The sequence below is a fragment of the Anolis carolinensis genome, chromosome 2, assembly GCF_035594765.1.
Source record: "Anolis carolinensis isolate JA03-04 chromosome 2, rAnoCar3.1.pri, whole genome shotgun sequence".
In the NCBI taxonomy this organism is placed as follows: Eukaryota; Metazoa; Chordata; class Lepidosauria; order Squamata; family Dactyloidae; genus Anolis; species Anolis carolinensis.
In genome coordinates, this window is record NC_085842.1 from 100,442,451 (window position 1) to 100,462,246 (window position 19,796).

Sequence of the window (19,796 nt, forward strand, 5' to 3'; positions counted from 1 at the left end):
AGCTTTAGTCCTGTGCCACTGTAATTGTCTGTAAACCCTAGTGAACAAAACAGAGCTTGTTTCTGCATAGAAATGTAAAGGGGGGTATGTTTAAAAAAGTCTTACAGAGACTTTCTCATTTTTACTGTAACCTCACTCTCAATTCTCTTTAAGTAAATAAATGAATGTGTGGTCTCCTACAGAAATCAATTAAAATATCAGGAATAATTGTGGTTTTTGTAAAATCCTGCAAGATCCTTTGTTGAATAAAACTAATTCATTTTTTTAATAAAATGGCAGGTTCCATCTTTTGAAGATGTGATATAGGTATATGGAAATCTTATCATTGTCACCTGAGCATTGGTAATGCTGAGGATTGAGTATAATATGCACTACATGGGGCTGCTTTTGAAGGTGGTTTTGAAGCATCAGCTGGTGATACTAAATACTATAGGTTTTTTTCAAAATGTAGCAAAGTTAATTGAGGCAAGTTTTCATTGCAAAATTGCTCCAATTGTCAGAAAGGTTGGAATGAAAGGAAATGTGTCCATAGATATTCCAGTTCCCCTTCAGCCTTTAAGGGTCATAGCAAACACTTTGAACTAAGCCTAGTATGTAAGTGCACTGTTGATAAGTAAATGACTGTGGACCACCTTCAAGATTAAATCCATATGCAACATATTACAGAAATTAATATAAAACATAACAAGCTGATGGTAATTAGGGCCAGGTCACTTCCCTTGGAGACCAGAGGCAGATCGATTACATATTTGTTGGGTTCTGGGAGTAATTCTAAGTCTAGAAGTTGATATTCCATCAAAAAGAGGCAAACCCACCCCAGGCCTACCCAAAAACAATACTTTTGTCACTATTCATGTTAAGCTATGAAGACTTTCATGTCTGCATTGCTGAATATGTCTTCACACGATTAAAGTCCTCTATACTTGTGAAGATCTGTAGATCGTGTCCATGTTGAAGTAGACTGTAAAGTTGTGAGATGTTCTATATCCCATATTTATCTTGTAATTCAAATGTAGGAGCAGAAGTGGGCACATGCAGAAGAAAATCATTGAGATGTAGGTGGTGCTTAATCCTTCCCACACTTTCCAATTCTTCCTTGTAAAATGGAAAGTCCTCTCAGAATATTTCATTTTTCCCTTGTCCTCCAGCAGAGTTGTAATACTTAAAATAGACTATGTGGTATGCATGTATTGGGGTGTTTACAAAGGAGATTTGATGGGCATTGGAAGGACTAAGCAGCATTTCTTTTCTAGAAATCTTAGCAATCCCTACACATATATTACCATATCAAATGCAGATTTGAAAACAGAGTTGGAGAAGCAAAGTTTTGTTACATCTTCATTATTCCCTCAGGACCTTCTCTACTGTATAGTCAATGCAAGCTAACATACATCTTTGAAAAATATTTAAAGCTCTTTTGTGCATGCTAGGTCTCCAGGAAACATTGTGCAGTCAGCTTTTTAAGTAGTATTTTTATTCCACATTCCAAGATTTCTGCCTGTAGTCTTTGTAGCTTCCTACCCAGGGATGCTGTGGATACTGTGATGTAAGGGCTCTCCTTCCTCCAGACTCTGATGTCAGTCAGCTCAGTGTTATGGCTGCGTGGCATAAAAAGCTCAAATACTTCACGATAACAGAGTGAAATGTCAGGCTCCTCACAGTCCACAGAACCTGAGTGAATAGAGATGGGATACGGATGCTGGAGCCCCCAGGAATCTTGCCTCAAGACATTGCCTTAAACAACATAGTAGGTAAAGGTTTTCCCCTGACATGAAATCTAGTCATGTCCGACTCTGGAGGGTGATGCTCATCTCCATTTCTAAGCCGAAGAGCCAGCATTGTCCGCAGACTCCTCCAAGGTCATGTGGCCAGCATAACTGCATGGAGCACTGTTACCTTCCTGCCCGAGCGAAACCTATTGATCTACTCACATTTGCATGTTTTCGAACTGCTAGGTTGGCAGAAGCCTGGGCTAACAGCAGGAGCTCACCCTGCTCCCCGGATTCAAACCTTTCGGTCAGCAAGTTCAACAGCTCAGTGGTTTAACCCACTGCGCCATCGGGGGTTCCTTAAAGAACATAGCATCAGCAAAAATATTGCAGAAGAAATGCAATACATAATTCTGGCATTGTCTCTGTATTTTACATACATATTACAAAATGTTTAGAACCCCATCCATAACCAGATACAGCAACAGCAAATCAATGCAAATCAGCAGATGAAATGCTGTCCAACATACTGAAGAAAATGCATATCATTATATTTTTTTAGTAAACAAAGGAACAGAAATCACATCAATTAACTCATCAGCTAGACAGGCTATTCTAATAACAAACAATACTAGAAGCAATTGTAAAGAGGGAAATTGAATCACCCCTCTTCTTACAACTAATTCATTCTTTTCATATTGCTCTCTCGGGTATTTGGTACAATAATAAAAAAAGTTCTCTGATTTGCTGATGTAACAGCAGACAGACTCTTGTCCTATCCCTGATGTAAATCTGATAGAGTGAATGTTACATCCAGAGTAACTTAGGTATTAACTGTGCTGTGCTTTGTGAACTCATTTCTGAGAAAGTATGCCCTTTATTTTGCTTGGAATAATTGTGAACTGAAACCCCACATGCTATAAATGTCTCACATTCCATCTGTGACTGTAATTTTCCCCTGCTGCAGTTCATATGATTGTTTACGTGATGATCCATTTGACCACGACTGGCCTTCCCTTCCTCAGCTGCCAGGAATCCACTACTCCATGAACGAACAGTGCCGCTTCGATTTTGGTCTGGGCTACATGATGTGCACAGCTGTGAGTACTTAACCAAGTTCTGCTGTACCGCTTCCAGGCCTCTCCAGCTGTCCCTGAAATGGCCATTCACATCAGAGCCTCAAGAGGAGGGCAATGTGCCCAACTAGTACAAAAGTGGAGTGGAATAACACATGCAGAGATGTCACTGAAACTCATGTCAGCATCCTGTATTTGAAATTAGAATCCCAGAAATTAGATCTCTAATTCATAGGGTCACCATAAGACAAAGCTTACTTGATGGCAAATAGCACCTACATAATTTTATTAGAGGTGTTTAAAAATTGAATGAATGTGCTAAAAAGACCTATTTCATTACATTACTATAATTCCTAGACATGACTCCAACCCCTGCTTGTGTAATGCTTCAGTCTGCATTGTATAAAAACATAAACACAGGAAGGTCCATATTGGGTTAAATCAAAGGTCTGTCTAGTCCAGCAGTCTCTTCTCACATAGCCTCTTGGCCAGCCTGCAAGCAGGACATAAACATATGTAAGCTTATAAAGGCTGACCTTATCTATAAATCGAGAGCAGATTTTGGAATCAAAATTATAGATTTTGCTATAACCTGTGGATAAATCAAGGATCACTCTGCAGAGAGGTGAATGTGCTCAGTGTTCTGGCATTGCCGACAGTTCCTATGCCTGTCTGTACTGCCTACTCAGGTGGCCCAAACATGTGGATGGCGGTAGCCTCCCACCCTCTCTGTCTCTGTCACTGATACAGTGGCGACTGGGGGAAGCTACTCGCTCATTGGCAGAGAGGGGTGGCAATTGGGTCCCTGCCTAGCAATGCCAAACAAACTTCATCACATCTGAGCAGTAGGGACACTCTTCCATCACCAAGGCAGCTAAGGGTGTCCTTGTTGGGAAACATTATGTGTCTGTGTAGAACCACCCTGTGCGTCTCATTCATCCCTTCTAAGAACAATGTATTATTTTAAAATATTTACGCACCGACATGTTTCTAAAGAGTTTAGATTATCTATGCATCAACAATTTAACAGTTTAAACATTCATCCAAAATTAAAATAAACAATACACAACACACAGCAAAAACTACAGCACAATTTTTAACAGATTGTTAAGGGTAAGACTGATTAAAATACCACATTGAAGTTATTCATTAAACCCCATTTAGGCAGATGTGACATTTTAATCCCCCAGAGTCATATTTTGATGCAGACATACAGAGAGGTAGCCCGGCAAAGTGGGCATTTTACTATATGGTCACCTGAAGAGTTGTAAACAGTGTCTCTAAGGTTTAGCCAGCTGCCATATCCAAGTGATTGATTGGTTACTACAGTAAACAAAAATGGTCCCAGCACCTCTATTGTGCAATTATGTGAATTACATGATTTTTTTCCAAAGAAAAAACTACTTGAAACAAATTATTTGTCCCATAAAATGTTTTCTGATGCACAAATATTTTGGAGTACCTCTTTCTTTTGCAAATGCAAACATGCTGGCAGTTGGGATACTTTTCTATCCTGCAATACATTGGAATTCTTATTGGGACCAGAGACTATACCAGGTTAAGGTACTCCATGGAAGAGATCTGTATGTGTGTTTCTTAACCTGCTTGAATGAGGGTTAAATGCCTTCTTAAAAAAGAATGTTTTTCTCATCAGCATTCAGAAAGTTATAAATGAGGATCTGAGTCGGGCCTTTCTTGGAAAGGGAGCTGAGACACAGCCATCAAAATAATCTTTGCCAGGAACTGGATGACTTTATTTCATTCTGTATGAATTGCTTTAAACTCAGAACTGTTGGAGCTTTAAGAAACCTATACTTGTCTCTTCTGTAGTGAAATGTGGGTTTTTTTGTTCTCCAGTCCCACGGTTCACAATCATGAAGACTCCAGACCACTTCCTACAATATTTAGAAGTGTCTCCAAACAGATCTGGGATAAGATGAATAATGGAAAATTGCCTTTCTTCCCGCTGTATGGTCCTGTTGGTGACTTTTCTGTGTGTGTGTGTCATCCAGTTGCCTGTTGACTTATGGCCACCCATTAATTTTGTAGGGTCTAGCCAGTAACTTAGGAGGGCATTGGACACCTAGAACTGAATGAAGCAGCACTGAGTTAATGATAATTGACATGCTTATGATTCTCGTGGGGCAACAATGAGAGACAGGCTGGATTTATCTGCTTATATACCCCCTGGTGCATAATATTAGTATGTTTCTGGGTCCACAGACTTCTGGAAACCATGTAATGCTCTGTGGGACCATTTCACAAATCTCACTCAAATCTAGTCTAGTTTAATGTGTAAAATGTATTTATTTATGAGCTGCTTTTTATCCTAGTTTGGTTAAAGCAGCACTGTGGCTTTCTTCATCCACAATTTATTTTCACAATGGTGCAGGGTGCATCTACACTGTAGAATTAATTCAGTCTGACACCACTTTAACTGTTGTGGCTCTATTCTGTGGAATACTATGGAATCAATATTATTTGTCAGAGAAGGCTAAAGTGCTTGTAAAACTACAACTCCCATTATTCCATAACATTGAGCCAAGGCAGTTAAAGTGATGTCAAGTTGAATTCTATAGTGGAAAGGCACCCACAGTAAGGCTGGGAGGCAGCGATCACCCATTTTGGAAACTAACACCATTACCCCACCATGCCACTCAGTTGCCAATTGAACTTTTGTTATATGTTATATAAGTGAGGAGGGATCCAAATTAATTTGACAATAAACCCTTCTGTTCTAGTTCCGCACCTTTGATCCTTGCAAACAACTATGGTGTAGCCACCCAGATAACCCTTATTTCTGCAAAACAAAGAAAGGACCTCCATTAGACGGAACCATGTGTGCTCCAGGAAAGGTAAGATATTGACTGGCATATCATTTTATGATTACAGTTAAACAATAGGTTGCAGTTAAATAATAGGCATTAATGAAAGGAAGGGAAGGAGTAAGGAACTGTCACCTCTTCCATTCATTTATCTTCTGGGATATTATAATTTAGAATAGCAGAAAGCAATTGCTTTGAAGGCTAAAAATCACAGGAATATGTGTGGCCAATTAACATCAGAGTATGATCAAGTTGGCAAAAACTATAAATGAGGGTGAACACACACACTAGGAGAAGCTGCAGGAAGGTTATACAAGCCAGGAAGGGCAACATGTTGCCTCCCTCCTTTTCTTGCTACTGAGTTAATTCACTTTGAACCTAGTTTGCCCAACTGAAGTATGGTAAGAACAAAGGGGAACAGTGGAAGAAGAAGAGAGAAATTGAGACATTTTGAAAAGTGGGAAAGCTGAAAAAGTGGGGTGACTAGGTATTAACTGGGATTGTCCCTGCCAAATCAGAACAGCCGAAGGGTATGGAGTCTGTGTAACTCCAAGGCTATGAAGTCAACAATTGAAACTTGGTGTGGAAATTTAGACCACTCTGGAAACATACAGTACATCTTTTTAAAACATATCATTAACTTTAGTTAATTTAACTGTGTTTGTGATCTATAGTACCATCTTCTGGGAAAAGGTGTTGCTAAATCTATTCCTAGAAGCAAAACTAGAGCCAGAGCTGAAAAATTCATTTCTTCTCTGGGTAGTTCTATGATTTACAGCTTATGTGGAGTTGAGAACTCTTCAAATTGTTAAGATTTGGTGCTGGAAGTATTCTATTGGCTTGTGCATGAGAGGCAGAAAGGGGAAGATTAACTGAGCCCCTAGAGATATAGCAAAATAAACTAGTAAAAAAGAAAAAGAAAGTAGAGGAACGAGAAGAAACCATTGGTGGGCAAGGCCTAAGCATTTTTTTTACCATAGTGAGGCTTCTCATAATTTTATAAAGTGCCACAAAGGGCTGTGCAAGAACAATTCTGAAAAATAAGTACGATAAGGAAGCCTGGAATGCCAAATCTGTATGTTGTTGGATCACTCCATAACTTTGGGCACAAGGGTTCTGATGCTGGAGCTTATGCTGGGTTTTGGTCCAGGTCATTGGCCTAAGCCATGGTGTCCCACTGCCAGTGAAAGGCTCCTGGAGTGAGCCTTTGCTGATTGTTGGGTGTGAATCAGCTTTGACTAGTGTCTGCTCCTGTCTATAATGGTTCATTGCATGTATCTTTGCTTTTCTTTTTGTCTTAGCTTCTATTAATTAATGACTTTACCACCTTCTTTGTAAAATGAAACTATTAAGCATCCACTTAATTAAAGAAATTAACAAGGAGAAGACAGTGCCTGTGAATTCTAATCCAAAGCTTTATTTGCACAAAACATAACAATTAGTAGTTATGTAATTGTTCTAAGGAAAAGCTGCATAGATTGCCGTGAACCTGGATACGAAGAAATAAATAGAAATAATGAGCATAATAAAAACATACTGAAACAAAAACAACCCATAGAATACATTGTGAGAAATCCCCTCTGGGGAAATGTGTTTATTGTTACTGTACAGCAGAAAATATGCATGGTAAAATAGCTGAATTATAGTCCTTTTCAATGGTCCAATAAAGGATTATGCATAAGCCAAATATCACAAAAATAAAATATACAAAACTTCATTTCAATTGCCAGTGTAAAAATATTGCAGATCTGACCTTGCAGGGCTTTTCTGCTTCTCATTTGTATTATTCCTTACAAGTCTGAATGTATACATATTTTATGATGTTATTAGACTGCTGCTGAGCAGGTGGAGAGGATGGGGAGGGTGAATGCAGCTTTATTGGACCTCTTCACAGAGGAGAAAGTTGTGTCTTTGTTATCATCTTGTCTTCCAGCTGTTGGATCGTATGATATAGGGTACAACCTATGGTCAGAACAGTTGTGGACTGGCAATATATAGTGTATGGGGAACTCCCTCTTGAGTCACATTGGATAGGAAATAAGCCAAGCCACTGCCTGTTAACCAAGAAAGTATATTTGCACAGGGACTCTTCTATACTGACACAATAATCGAGTTTGGAACTGGTTTAGGAGAAATCAGTTTTGTTGCGGGGGGGGGGGGGGGTGATTAGATTACTATGCTTGAGAGGAAGGTGATTACACTGAACTCAGAACCTGTCTGCAAATTGCTTTGCAAGTCCTCCCCCCCCCTCTGATGCATTAGTGCACCAGAGGCATGTGAGGTAAAAACAAAAGGGGAAAGTGACAGGAGCCGTGGTAATCAGTTACCCTAATATCCATGTCCTGTTTTTGAAGCCAACTCAAATAGGTCCGTCTTGGGTCACGTAATCCTTTGGAAATCTTTTTCATCATAATCTATATCTCCTGATGTGTCTCTTGATACATCTCTTCCCACCAAACTTGGTGAAGGCACACATGCATTAAATAACAACCATATTTAGAACATGTTTGCCAAGCCATTATGACTCTTGCTTATAATAGCATAATATAATCTTGTTAGTATTGAGTATTCTCTCGGAAACTAAATCGTCTGTGGTAAGAAATGACTCAAATCGGGTCATACAGACTGAACTTTCCTTAGGTTTAGACAATGAAAGAAGATTTCCTTTCCCTCAGCTAAGTTTTTGAAGGGAGGAAATAGCGCTCCACTCTTTGTCGAAATATTTTAACAACTTTTTGTCATAGCATCAGGGAAACAGAACAGAATTATAATCAATTAAAGATGTTGGTTTGGAAAGATTTATTCCCTTCCCCATCCCCACTCCCAATTTTAGAGACATGCAGTTATCATGATTTCATACCACTATTCTCAGTGCCCATTATTAAAGCCCAAGCCAATCTAAACACAGTTGGTGTGTTTGGGAAATATCCTGGCTTTGCAACAGCTGAGGAAATTAAGTGCCAGAAGTGGTTATGATGTTAGTTTTATTTAGCTAGCCTTAGCTCTCAGAAGTGTTCTCTTAACTCTTTTCAACCACAAAGACTGAGGGGAGCAGAGAAAGAGATCAGTACAAGGACCTCCAGTGAGGAAACGAGCAGCAATTCAGTGCCATAAACTGTTGCATTTTTCATGTCATAGCTGTCAGAGGAATATTGACTGACCCAGAAGCCATGTGGCCTGGCAAAATGAATGGAAAGGGCTAAATCAGTGGGGCAGTAAAAGGATTTGGATACCAGACTAACCTGTAAATTATGTGGATCATGAATGCTTTGATAGCTCAAACATGGAAGAGGATGTGTTTGCACACTTGGATGAATCAGATGAGATATCACTGGAATATACTCCTATGACCCATCATGATGGGTCATGATGAGATGGCCCAGTGATGTTAAGCTGGGGTTGCATGTATGGTGTGTTGGGGGTGGTGGTATTGCACAGGAAGATACTGGGTATCTCTTTCCACAAGAATAGAAAAAGGTCATTCACTGGGTTAATGGGAAGCCAGTTACCCCAGTGTATGTCACCAATAGGATTCTAAACATCTCCCTCCAGAAGTGTAACCATTTAAAGAAAATTAAAATGTTTTAAGTGGGGACAATTGAAGGCTTTAATTTTAAGCCACAGTGTGAAATGCAATGAAATACCTGCTAGAGTGCAATTCAGCAGTGGTCTATATTTATTTTTATACCAAATGCAATTGAAAAGAACTAAAATATTTTAAAGCTGTTCCTGGAACCCAGGAACATAATATTTTTAAGCAGAATGGTATTAATATGCATTTGCATCAGTGGAACAATTTCCTCATAATTTTCCTGTATGCGTGCAAAGAGATAGCAAGCAAGCTCCACCAGCATAGGTTATGCAAAATCTAAACTGTTTGGCTGTTTAGGAAGATGAATGAATGTAGTCAGTGTGACAGAAGTATGAGTGAGTTTCCCCAATGTTTCCCTGTGGCTACTCAGTGGCTGTTTGGACTAAGGGAAGAGCTTTGCCTTGGCTCTGTTGTTGAGACAACCTCTTCCATAAGAAGGCAGTGGATTCTTCCTTGCACAGCATAATGAAACGTACAATCCTTAGAATAATCATAAATTGTGCTAGTGTCAATCTACAATTCCCAACCGTTAAATATTAGAAATGTGGAACAACCATGGACTTATCTTGTAGGGAACTAGGCTAATTCAGAAAGATTTAGAATAGATAATCCAAAACAAATGGTACACAACTGGAGACTGCCGCAGTTGTAGAGAGTAGTTCACCTATCAACACTGGTTCTTGGTCTATGAGCAATATATTTTGTGACTTGCTCAACCATCATCATAGCTTTGAATGAAGGCTAAGAGTAGTTGTATTTACTTACATGTAAATACTAAGGGACTAGATAAATTTTACAAATTAAAGTCAATATGTAGTTGTATTTACTTGTACTCAGACTTCCATGAAATTTGGGTAAATAATTACTTATGATCACCTTTTCACATCAACTGCACTGTTGCTGAGATATGACTACGTTTGTGTCATTCTGGTTTGATCAGCCACCAAGCACAATGACTCCAGGCGTAAGCTGTTTCGCAGCTCATAGATCTCCCAAACAAGACAGTTGCTCCTCTCCAGGATCTTATCTAAATCTGTTTCCCATTCATATTTCCCATTCTTTCAATGCAGAGGTAAAAGGAGCCAAGGAATGCTCTTGATCTCCAAAATTATCATGGGGTGTGGAGAAATAGTTAGATTTAGACACAGAGCATCCTTTTGGTGTGTCATCTTTGAGTATGGTCCCATTCCATTCCCCCCCCCCCACTTCACAATTATTTTTGAGGGAAGGGAAAATAGAACCTACCCTCCATCCCACCAGCATCAACTTTGCAGAATGGGGAGTTGAAAGGAAGACATTTAGCCCAGTTCTCCATCCCCCTTCCAATAACTGATTCATCGCAGAAGGAAAAAACAGTGGTCAGAGGCAAAGGAATAAATGGCTTCTTTGCCCACTCTTCTCCATTGCATTTCTTTGTGGGTTACCACTTGTCTCTGTTCAACTTTTTCCCCACAATAGCTCAGAGAAATAAATAGAAAAATATCATAAAATAAATTAATCAAAGGGAGGAAAATCTCCAAAGGCAGTCAGTCCAGTCCAGATGATTTCCCACTGAGAAAGCTGACCTCAGCTTCTCCCAGACAGGAGACAGATGGATAAATATGTGCGGTGTTAGTCACCACAGAGACAGAGAATCTTGGACTCTCCAAGAGAATTTTCACTGGCTTCTACACAGCCTTTTTCTGCTGCTCCAGCCTTCATAAGCACTCTTCCCGTAGCAGATTAACAGATGCTGTGGGGTAGACCAGACCTGCCAATATATGCCATGTAGCCTCCTTTGTAAGATATTACCACAACATTATGAAGGGCTGAAACAATTAAACCAGAGGAGCCATAGAGAACCTGACATAGCATGGGCTGGAACTGACTAGGGTTAGGCAAATCTGTTGAATTCTGATACATTATTCCATTGCAACTTAGGCCTCATCTACACTGTAGAATTAATGCTGTTTGTGCCAACTGTAACTTTCAGTGCTAAGGAATGTGGGAGCTGTAGTTTGACAAGGTATTACGTTTTCTCTGCCAAATAGTGCTGGTGCCTCACCAGAGTGACAATAATAACAACAATAATAATAATAATAATAATAATAATAATAATAATAAGAAGAAGAAGAAGAAGAAGAAGAAGAAGAAGAAGAAGAAGAAAATTGCACAGACAGACTACAAACAGAGGCACAACTACGTGGCCCAAATGATTCATTGGAACTTATGCCTCAAGTACCACCTTCCAGCAGCAAAGAACTGGTGGGATCACAAACCTGCAAAAGTACTGGAAAATGAACATGCAAAGATACTGTGGGACTTCCAAATCCAGATTGACAAAGTTCTGGAACACAAAACACCAGACATCACGGTTGTGGAAAAGAAAAAGGTTTGGATCATTGATGTTGCCATCCCAGGTGACAGTCGCATTGACGAAAAACAACAGGAAAAACTCAGCCACTATCAGGACCTCAAGATTGAACTTCAAAGACTCTGGCAGAAACCAGTGCAGGTGGTCCCGGTGGTGATGTATGGAGAGATCTTGCTAAATAAAATGGATTGTGATGGAGGGGTATGGGGATCCACAAAATGTGAATGGAGAAAACTTCGGTGAATGGAGCTCCTCCATCCATAAGTGCAGATCTATGGAATGCAAATCACAGTGAACTTTAAATGTTGCATATGCTACATTCATAATGGGTGTTGCTTTCCCTATTACATCACTGTCTCGAAAGACAAGGTCCTATTAAATGCCCTGTTAAAGTCATTCAAATTGGAAAAATCTTCATGGGAGGGCACAATTTTCCCTCAATTCCTTGTAAAAATCCACAGAAGCTGGGAACCCCCCCCCCACCAGTAATTTATATAATAAGACCTGCACTTCCTTCACAGAACTATCCCAAAAATCAGTCAGGGTTACATAAAGATGCCACATCCACCCAAAGTCCCTAGAACAGTAGCATCTTCTTGCTAGAAAAATGTCATTGCATTGTCAGATTTTTTTTTTTTACTTTCCACATCACAGGTTTTCAGTTCAATGCATTCTAACCTTTCCTCCTGTTATTGCTGATCAGCTCGTACCTTCCTACAGTTTTCCTGCAAAAGTTATTCACATTCTAGACTTCAAGGATATTGCGGATTGTGAATGCTTTGTTTCTACTGGCAGTGGGAGTTTAGCCATATGTTTTGCACACAGTGCCTGCCAAAAGCCTAGATGTGAAATCTGGTTAAGCGTATCAACCTTATTGTGGAGTTGATTATTAGGAAAAGCAAGTGAATGCTTGCACTGGTTGCCATAGCCATCTGTGTGTATGCATGTATGCCTCGATCCTCATACTGACAGAAACGAAGCATATACATGAGCTGGAAATGTAGTCTTTTTAAAAAGTAACAGTAACTCAGTTCAAATATTTTATAGCTCCTCGCTTTATCAGTGCATCTTCATATAAATTATACATGTTAATAGTCTCCTTTTTAATGAATGTGGTATGTTTCATACGTACAACAGATGATAGAAGCTATCAATTACATAAGGGCCTAGAATGTTCATCTCAATCAGATGCTGTGAAAGAATATTTCCATTTATTGGGACATTTTGCACTATGCAATTTAATCAAACAGGTATAGCCTTTAACAGAATTCATACAATGTTCATAGCCTTGCCTATGATATCAAATCTTTTCATGTATCTGTGTGCCACTGTTCAATTTATTTTTGATAGGTAAATCGTTATTATATTTTTATATACAGTATAAGGCACTTGTCAGGAAAATAATAATAATAATAATAATAATAATAATAATAATAATAATAATAATAATAATAGTTTTATTTATAATGTATGTGACATTGTTTTGTTCTCATGTACTGTTTTATGTTATATATTGTACCCTGGAGTGACTTTGTAAGCTGTCTCGAGTCCCTTCGGGGAGATGGTGGCAGGATATAAATAAATTATTATTATTATTATTAAAGTATGACACAGCAAACAAGATAGATATGCTGGATCTCGTTTCACAAAATCACAAGTCGAACACTTCCCAAGTGTCTAGGACTGTATGATGTATTTTCGGATGATGCGTGCAGATCCCAGAAGGGTGGCCTTTGTGTTGTACTGCACATTATTATCTATTGTATTGTTTAATTGTATTTTGATATCTTGTTTTTTATATTTTGCTATATTGTATTGTCCTGGGCATGGCCCCATGTAAGCCGCCCCGAGTCCCCGTTGGGGAGATGGTGGCGGGGTATAAATAAAGTATTATTATTATTATTATTATTATTATTATTATTATTATTATTATTATTTTGCAGTTGGCAGATCATAATTTTGTCAATGTCTATTGTTTCCAAATGTCGGCTGAGATCTTTTGGCACGGCACCCAGTGTGCCCATCACCACCAGGACCACCTATACTGGTTATTGTTGTTGTTGTTGTTGTTGTTGTTGTTGTTGTTGTTGTTGTTACCCCTGTGGTTGCCTTTTCTAGCTTATCAGACCTATGAATACATTGTGTATGTGTACTTTCAAGTTGTCTGTCAACTTATGTTAGTCTCATAAATTTCACAGGGCTTTCTTAAGCAAGGGATACTCAGAAATGGTTTTGCTGATTCCTTCCTCTGAAAGAGAACCTACTGTACCTGGTATTGGTTGGTGGTCTCTCATCTAGCTGCTAACTAGACCTGACCCTGCTTTGCTTCTAAGATCAATCAGGATCTCGTGCCTTCAGGATACTTACACTCTCTAAAATCATTGCTCTTGCAGAGGGAACTGCCAGGGGCAGATGAAGGTAGAGCCAAAGGAAAAGCAGAGAAGCTGGTCGAGCATAGAAGTACACAGAATGAAAGAAAAGGTTAATAGTCAGTAGTGTGTGTGGAAGAGAGGGCGGAGTAGAGAAACAGCTTGAAAAGGCAGGACTCCAAGCAAGTTGGAAGGGAGACATGAACAAATAGCATAGAGAAAGGAAGAATGTGATTAGAACAAGACTGTTGATAACAGAGGGAAGGGCTGGGTGGGAGGGACATAGAACTTGCAGCCCTGGGATTTATTTTGGAAAAAGAGATAACCAAGGGACTCCCTAAGTAATGAATTTTTCCAACAAGTCATCTACTCCAGGTAATTGATTACACTGGCACCATCTAGTGTTCCCATATATTGTTGTATTCTATATTGCAAGAACTGAAGGAGGAGATGTTGTCTACCTGCTCTTGTGACGTGAATAATTTCAGGAGAAGCATGTTCTCCCAATAAACCTTCTGGTATCCACTCTGTGGAAGTCTGTGGCTTTGCAAAATATGCAAGCTGGAGTTTTCAGTGGTCAAATCCCAAGGGAAGATGACCGAACTTCCCTGATTTCTCCTGATCACATCTGAAGTTGAAAAGCCAAATAGCGAAGACACAGGAGGTAGGACGGGAGTGGAAATGTTTTTTGTGTTGTATGTGCTGCATAATTTGTGTGTTTTGGGGGGATGTTCAAGGAAAGTGTAGTGTGTATTTGTGAGATATGTGCAGGCAAACACAAGTATGAAATGCTATTGTGTGGTAGCAGAGTATGTAGGGAAAATTTGGAGAAACCTATGGTGTGTGGAAGAAGTGTGCTTTCTTCCATTAAAAATCATTTTAAAAGTATTGGGAAAGATACACGATTCAGATAGAAGTGTCTCTTTACATCTCCTGAGGCTGCTTCTCAAATAAACACCTTGTAAGCAGCACCACCATGCCCACCATGCCTATTTTCCTATTTCTGGAGAACGGGGAATAAGTGGAGATGTATCTAGCAGCTTTTATTGCATCACTGGACACATTGCAGGATGTATTTGCAGAGGCCTCTGGAAGTCACTACAGATGATGTCTTTGCAACATGCCTAGCTGGACCTCTGCCCTACTCAACCTCCCCATCACCATCATTACTCTTTGATAGCATGGAAATGGCTGGATGGGGTAGAGGAGAGGGAGGGCTGTACTGCTTAAATAGTAAGTTTGTGGGAGGTTTTCTTTTGTTATTGGAACAGAATTCTGACTTCTGCAGTAATCAAAAAAGTGAGTTGGGATGGTTCAGGTCTTACTTACACTACTGTAATTCACTAACAGGATGCCAGCTAAACCCAGTCATTTTATCATGGCTGAACTTTGCCCTTGTGTTCTAGCCACTGTCTCACTATCAAACTGCCCTGGTCATTTGAGGTCATCAAATTATTTAACCATGGAGTTTAAAGGATAACGTATTTCCACTGCTGGAATAAAGCTCCATAAACCTTTCTTCCGAAGAAAGTTCCATCCATGTGTTGTACAGAATGTGTGCATTCAGTGCATCACACATAGCTACAGTCAACATGATGATAACCCTACACTTTGCATGTGGGAGAAGCATGTGTGCCCTGGATTCAATACACATAGATACTTTCTGACATTGCATTCATTGGGAACCAGTCTGTTGAATTTGGAAGTGAGACAAGGATAGGGTTATGGTAGGGTAGACACATTCTGCCTGAACTATTAGATGCTGCCTGTTAGGGGCCTTATCTAAAATACTGCTTAGGTCTACATATTTCCTGTACAAAAGCTGGAATCAGAATGCTACATGAATTTTCAGTATATTGCACTTTGTATGAGTCTTTGTGAGAATACATTATTATTATTATTATTATTTTACATAGAGATTATTGGAATGAAAATTTTTCTATAAAAACAGTTTTTATTATGAAAATGCCCAGCATGTAGCTGGAACCTTCATTATAGAAATAATTGTCTGCTGTAGCTATCTTTTAACATACCTCCCAGTAGTATCAAAAATAATTATTCCCTGTAACGTACTCTGAATGTATGTAGTGCTATAAAGATAAAAATATGAATAGTTCCATGCTGCTTATTACATACTCATATTAGCTAAACATTTTTCTCTCTTGCTGTGGTAGGCAATTCTCTCTCTCTTTTACAATATTACAAGCGCATTATTAATAAATAAACGGGCATGACTGGGCAAGGGGGCTAAATTTCAGTTGATAAAATACTGGAAACTCCCTTGAAATAAATAAATAAAAACACATTTATTTTGGTAATGTTACAGCTTCTGCTATGGTAGAAGAAAATGACATAATGCTGAATACTGTGATCAGAACTGTGATGTTTGATTTGTATCACTTCAGAAACACTGGGGCCAGGCTGGGCAATGCCTTTCTACCAGCTTTCCAAGTTTTTGTGTCACTTGTAATGTCTCTGTACAACTAAAAATATTGCATTATAGTAGGACTCATTCCTTTGTTAATTCTCTTTCTCTGAAGCTCATAGTATTGTGTGTGTGTGTGTGTCTTTAACAAGACATGGGCATAGGCACAGGACAGGGAGAGCAGGTACTCCAATTCCCTTTCCCATAAGTTACATGCATGTATGAGAATCCTGAAACAGGTGGATGGAATTAAGTGTTAATGAAAATCTTGTAGTTAGACCAGTGTCTTCAGCAAAGTTCTGTAATTTCGAGACAAACCAGGAGTGTAGCTCTTTGGGGGAGGGGGAATGAAAGTATTGTCAAACCAAATAAGAATTCTTCTCCCTGATGCCATTTTCCTCTTGTATCCAAACTTCTAGCACTGCAGAAATTTAAAACTTCAGCTGAGCATTTAGAAATACAGTTAGAATTCACCCAAAGAAAAAGGGCAGGGACATTTATCAAGGAGAATGCAAACACAGCAAATAGAAAAGTTCTAGGCATGAAAGGTTTTACAGGGCTGCACTCCATGTAATGCTAAAAATAAAAAGAATAAAAGCAAATTTATTTGGGGGAAAGAATTCTTATTTAGGGGTGCAGTGCCCACATCCGCCTCTTCCATAGCTATATCTCGAGAATCTTCCTTCCAGGTACAGAAGGACTCATTCTGTCTGATCCAGCAGAGCATTTTGACTGATACAACAGAAGAGCATCCTGTGTTCCATCCTGAAATTTTTATTTAGATAGTTGGGGGGACCTGCCAGAACATTACTCTGCAAGCTGGAGCAGGAAGGGGGACTTGCGGAGCAGCATTTCACTCATGAGATTGGTAGGAGCACTCTGAACAAAATTCTCCTCTCGGAATAATATAATAATAATAATAATAATAATAATAATAATAATAATAATAATAATAATAATAATAATAACTTTATTTTTGTACCCCACCTCCATCTCCCCGAAGGGGCTCTGGGTGGCTTACATGGGGACGAGCCCAATCAACATAGTTAAAATATAAAATATGACATACTAAGTACATACATAGTACATACTAAGTACATAGACAATAACAGAAAAACAGGAAGTTATAAAGCTGAAATAATTGTCAGTTCCTGTGTGTGGGTGGACAGACTGGTGCAAATCAATTTTGAGGATAAGGCTGACGGATAAAGTACATAATCAGACAGCAGAGATTAGGGGTGGAGGACAATGTAAAGTGGCGCATAATATCTTTGAGTAGTGCAACATTCCTAGCAGTGAAGAAAAAATGGATCAATTCAGTTTATCTCCAGAAACTAAGGCTAAAGCTACACAATATAAGTAATTATTAAAATATGCACACATATATATTTTTCTTTTTTAGCATTGTTTTAAAGGTCACTGTATCTGGTTAACTCCAGATATCTTGAAGCAAGATGGAAACTGGGGGGCATGGAGTAAATTTGGTTCCTGTTCACGAACCTGTGGAACGGGAGTGAAGTATAGGACCCGGCAGTGTGATAATCCACAGTAAGTTGAAGCTACACCATTTTTCCCCTTGAAAACTACTATGTGTTTTTGAAATAAATATTGTTAAACTACAATAAAAATATAAAATGTCTGGTTATATTCAAGGCCTTTTTGTCTTAAGATTATTGTGATTATTTTATTGTGTTATTTGGATGGCTGAAATAATGCAAACCATTCATTGTTACTGCTGGGTTACTATTATTGTTCTGTTCCTGTTATTGCTGAGACAGAATTATGGCCATATTCATGTTACCATTGTTATACATGTATAGCCTGAGTCTATATTAATAGGTAAATACAATCTAAATTTATAATTTTCAGGGATGTTTGAATTCCCAGTTATTGCTTGAATGAAAACAGAAAAATAATATCTGTTTATGAGCATACCATATACAGGCAGGTCCCAAGTTACAAACATCTGACTTACAAACAGCTCATAGTTAAAAACGGGGGTGAGAAAACAGGAAATGAGAGAAATCTACCTTTCAGAAAGGAAATTCACTCCTGGAAGAGTTATCACGAGGAAAAGATGTCTCACCTGAACCTTTATATATATATAGCTGGATTTTCAGCTATATTTGTAGGTTTCACTGTATATAAATCTCATTGATTTCAGAATCAATGTACATTCATGTTTGGTACTTAATGGTTGCATATGCAGGCAACAGAGTAGATGATAGTGATGTAATAAATTGTGGCTTGCTTAATGCCACCTATCCTGCATCCAGTTTTTTTTCTAGTTTTTTAATGTTAAGGCAGATTAACATTGAATGCTTACTATTGTTGCTTTTTCTTATTCCTAGCCCAGCCAATGGAGGCCGCACATGTTTTGGCCCAAGCTATGAATTCCAGCTGTGTAGCACACAAGATTGTCCTAAAGATTTTGAAGATTTCAGAGAGGAGCAGTGCAAGCAGTGGGATCCTTATTTCGAATATCAAAATATGAAGCACCACTGGCTTCCATATGAGCATAATGACGGTTGGCACATTTCTCCATCCTCATTTAACTATTGCTATAGTAAACATAGGACCAATCTGCCACATTTGGAAAAATAATTCCAATATTTATATATTGAAAATAATATAAATATTTCCAGTATTTGGAGGAATATTGCCAATATTGAAAAGATATAGTACGACCCCCATATTTGCATAGTTTCATATATCCACATCAACAAGATATGTGCTCTATAGGCTTTTTTTAGGTCCTCCAGCACAACCTTATAGTATTCTTGGGCCAGAAGACATTCATTTCAATAGGATTTGCTATTTATTTGTTTATTTATTTATTTATGTATTTACAGTATTTTTTTTTCCGCCCTTCTCACCCCGAGTCAGGGAGGATCACCATGTACACATACAAGGCAAACATTCAATGCCATATGAACATAGAGACATAGACAGAGACGCAGAGGCAATTTAACCTTCTCCAGCTTCCAGCTCCTGAGGGTATGCTCGATTCCAGCCACAGGGGGAGCAGCTGCTTCATTATCCACTGTGATATCTTGATGGATACTTCCTCATTCCAAACGGCTGCTGGACGATTTTTATAGTGTCATAAACTAGTTAAATTAGCCTCCCCACAAAGCAGTACCTAAATTCCTACTTGACAGATGCAACTATCTTTTGGTTGCTTAGGTCAACGAGCAGGGGCTATTTTTTTTAATGGTCGGGTGCTCACTCCAACATGGGTTGGCCTCGAACTCATGACCTCTTGGTCATAGTGATTTATTGCAGCTGGTTACTTTACCAGCTGCACCACATCCTGGCCCCTATTGTCTGCAGTTTCATTTATCCTAGCAAAATCCAGGAACGTATCTCCTGTGGCTATGAGCATGGTACTATATTACATCACACTCCTTTTAGCAAAGATGCTGTTTCATAGAAGGATATACAGCT

General features: G+C 38.9%; 1 protein-coding gene across 4 annotated transcripts in view; it reads left to right on the plus strand.

Annotated features, from left to right (window-relative positions):
• Positions 1-19,796, plus strand: part of adamts2 (ADAM metallopeptidase with thrombospondin type 1 motif 2) — a 416,207-nt gene that overhangs the window by 356,393 nt on the left and 40,018 nt on the right. For all 4 annotated transcript variants that reach the window (XM_062970293.1, XM_062970294.1, XM_008104855.3 and 1 more), the window contains 4 exons: positions 2,677-2,809; positions 5,527-5,640; positions 17,752-17,897; positions 18,701-18,876. In XM_062970293.1, coding sequence (XP_062826363.1) covers positions 2,677-2,809; positions 5,527-5,640; positions 17,752-17,897; positions 18,701-18,876 — 569 coding nt within the window. The remainder of the gene's footprint in view (positions 1-2,676; positions 2,810-5,526; positions 5,641-17,751; positions 17,898-18,700; positions 18,877-19,796) is intronic.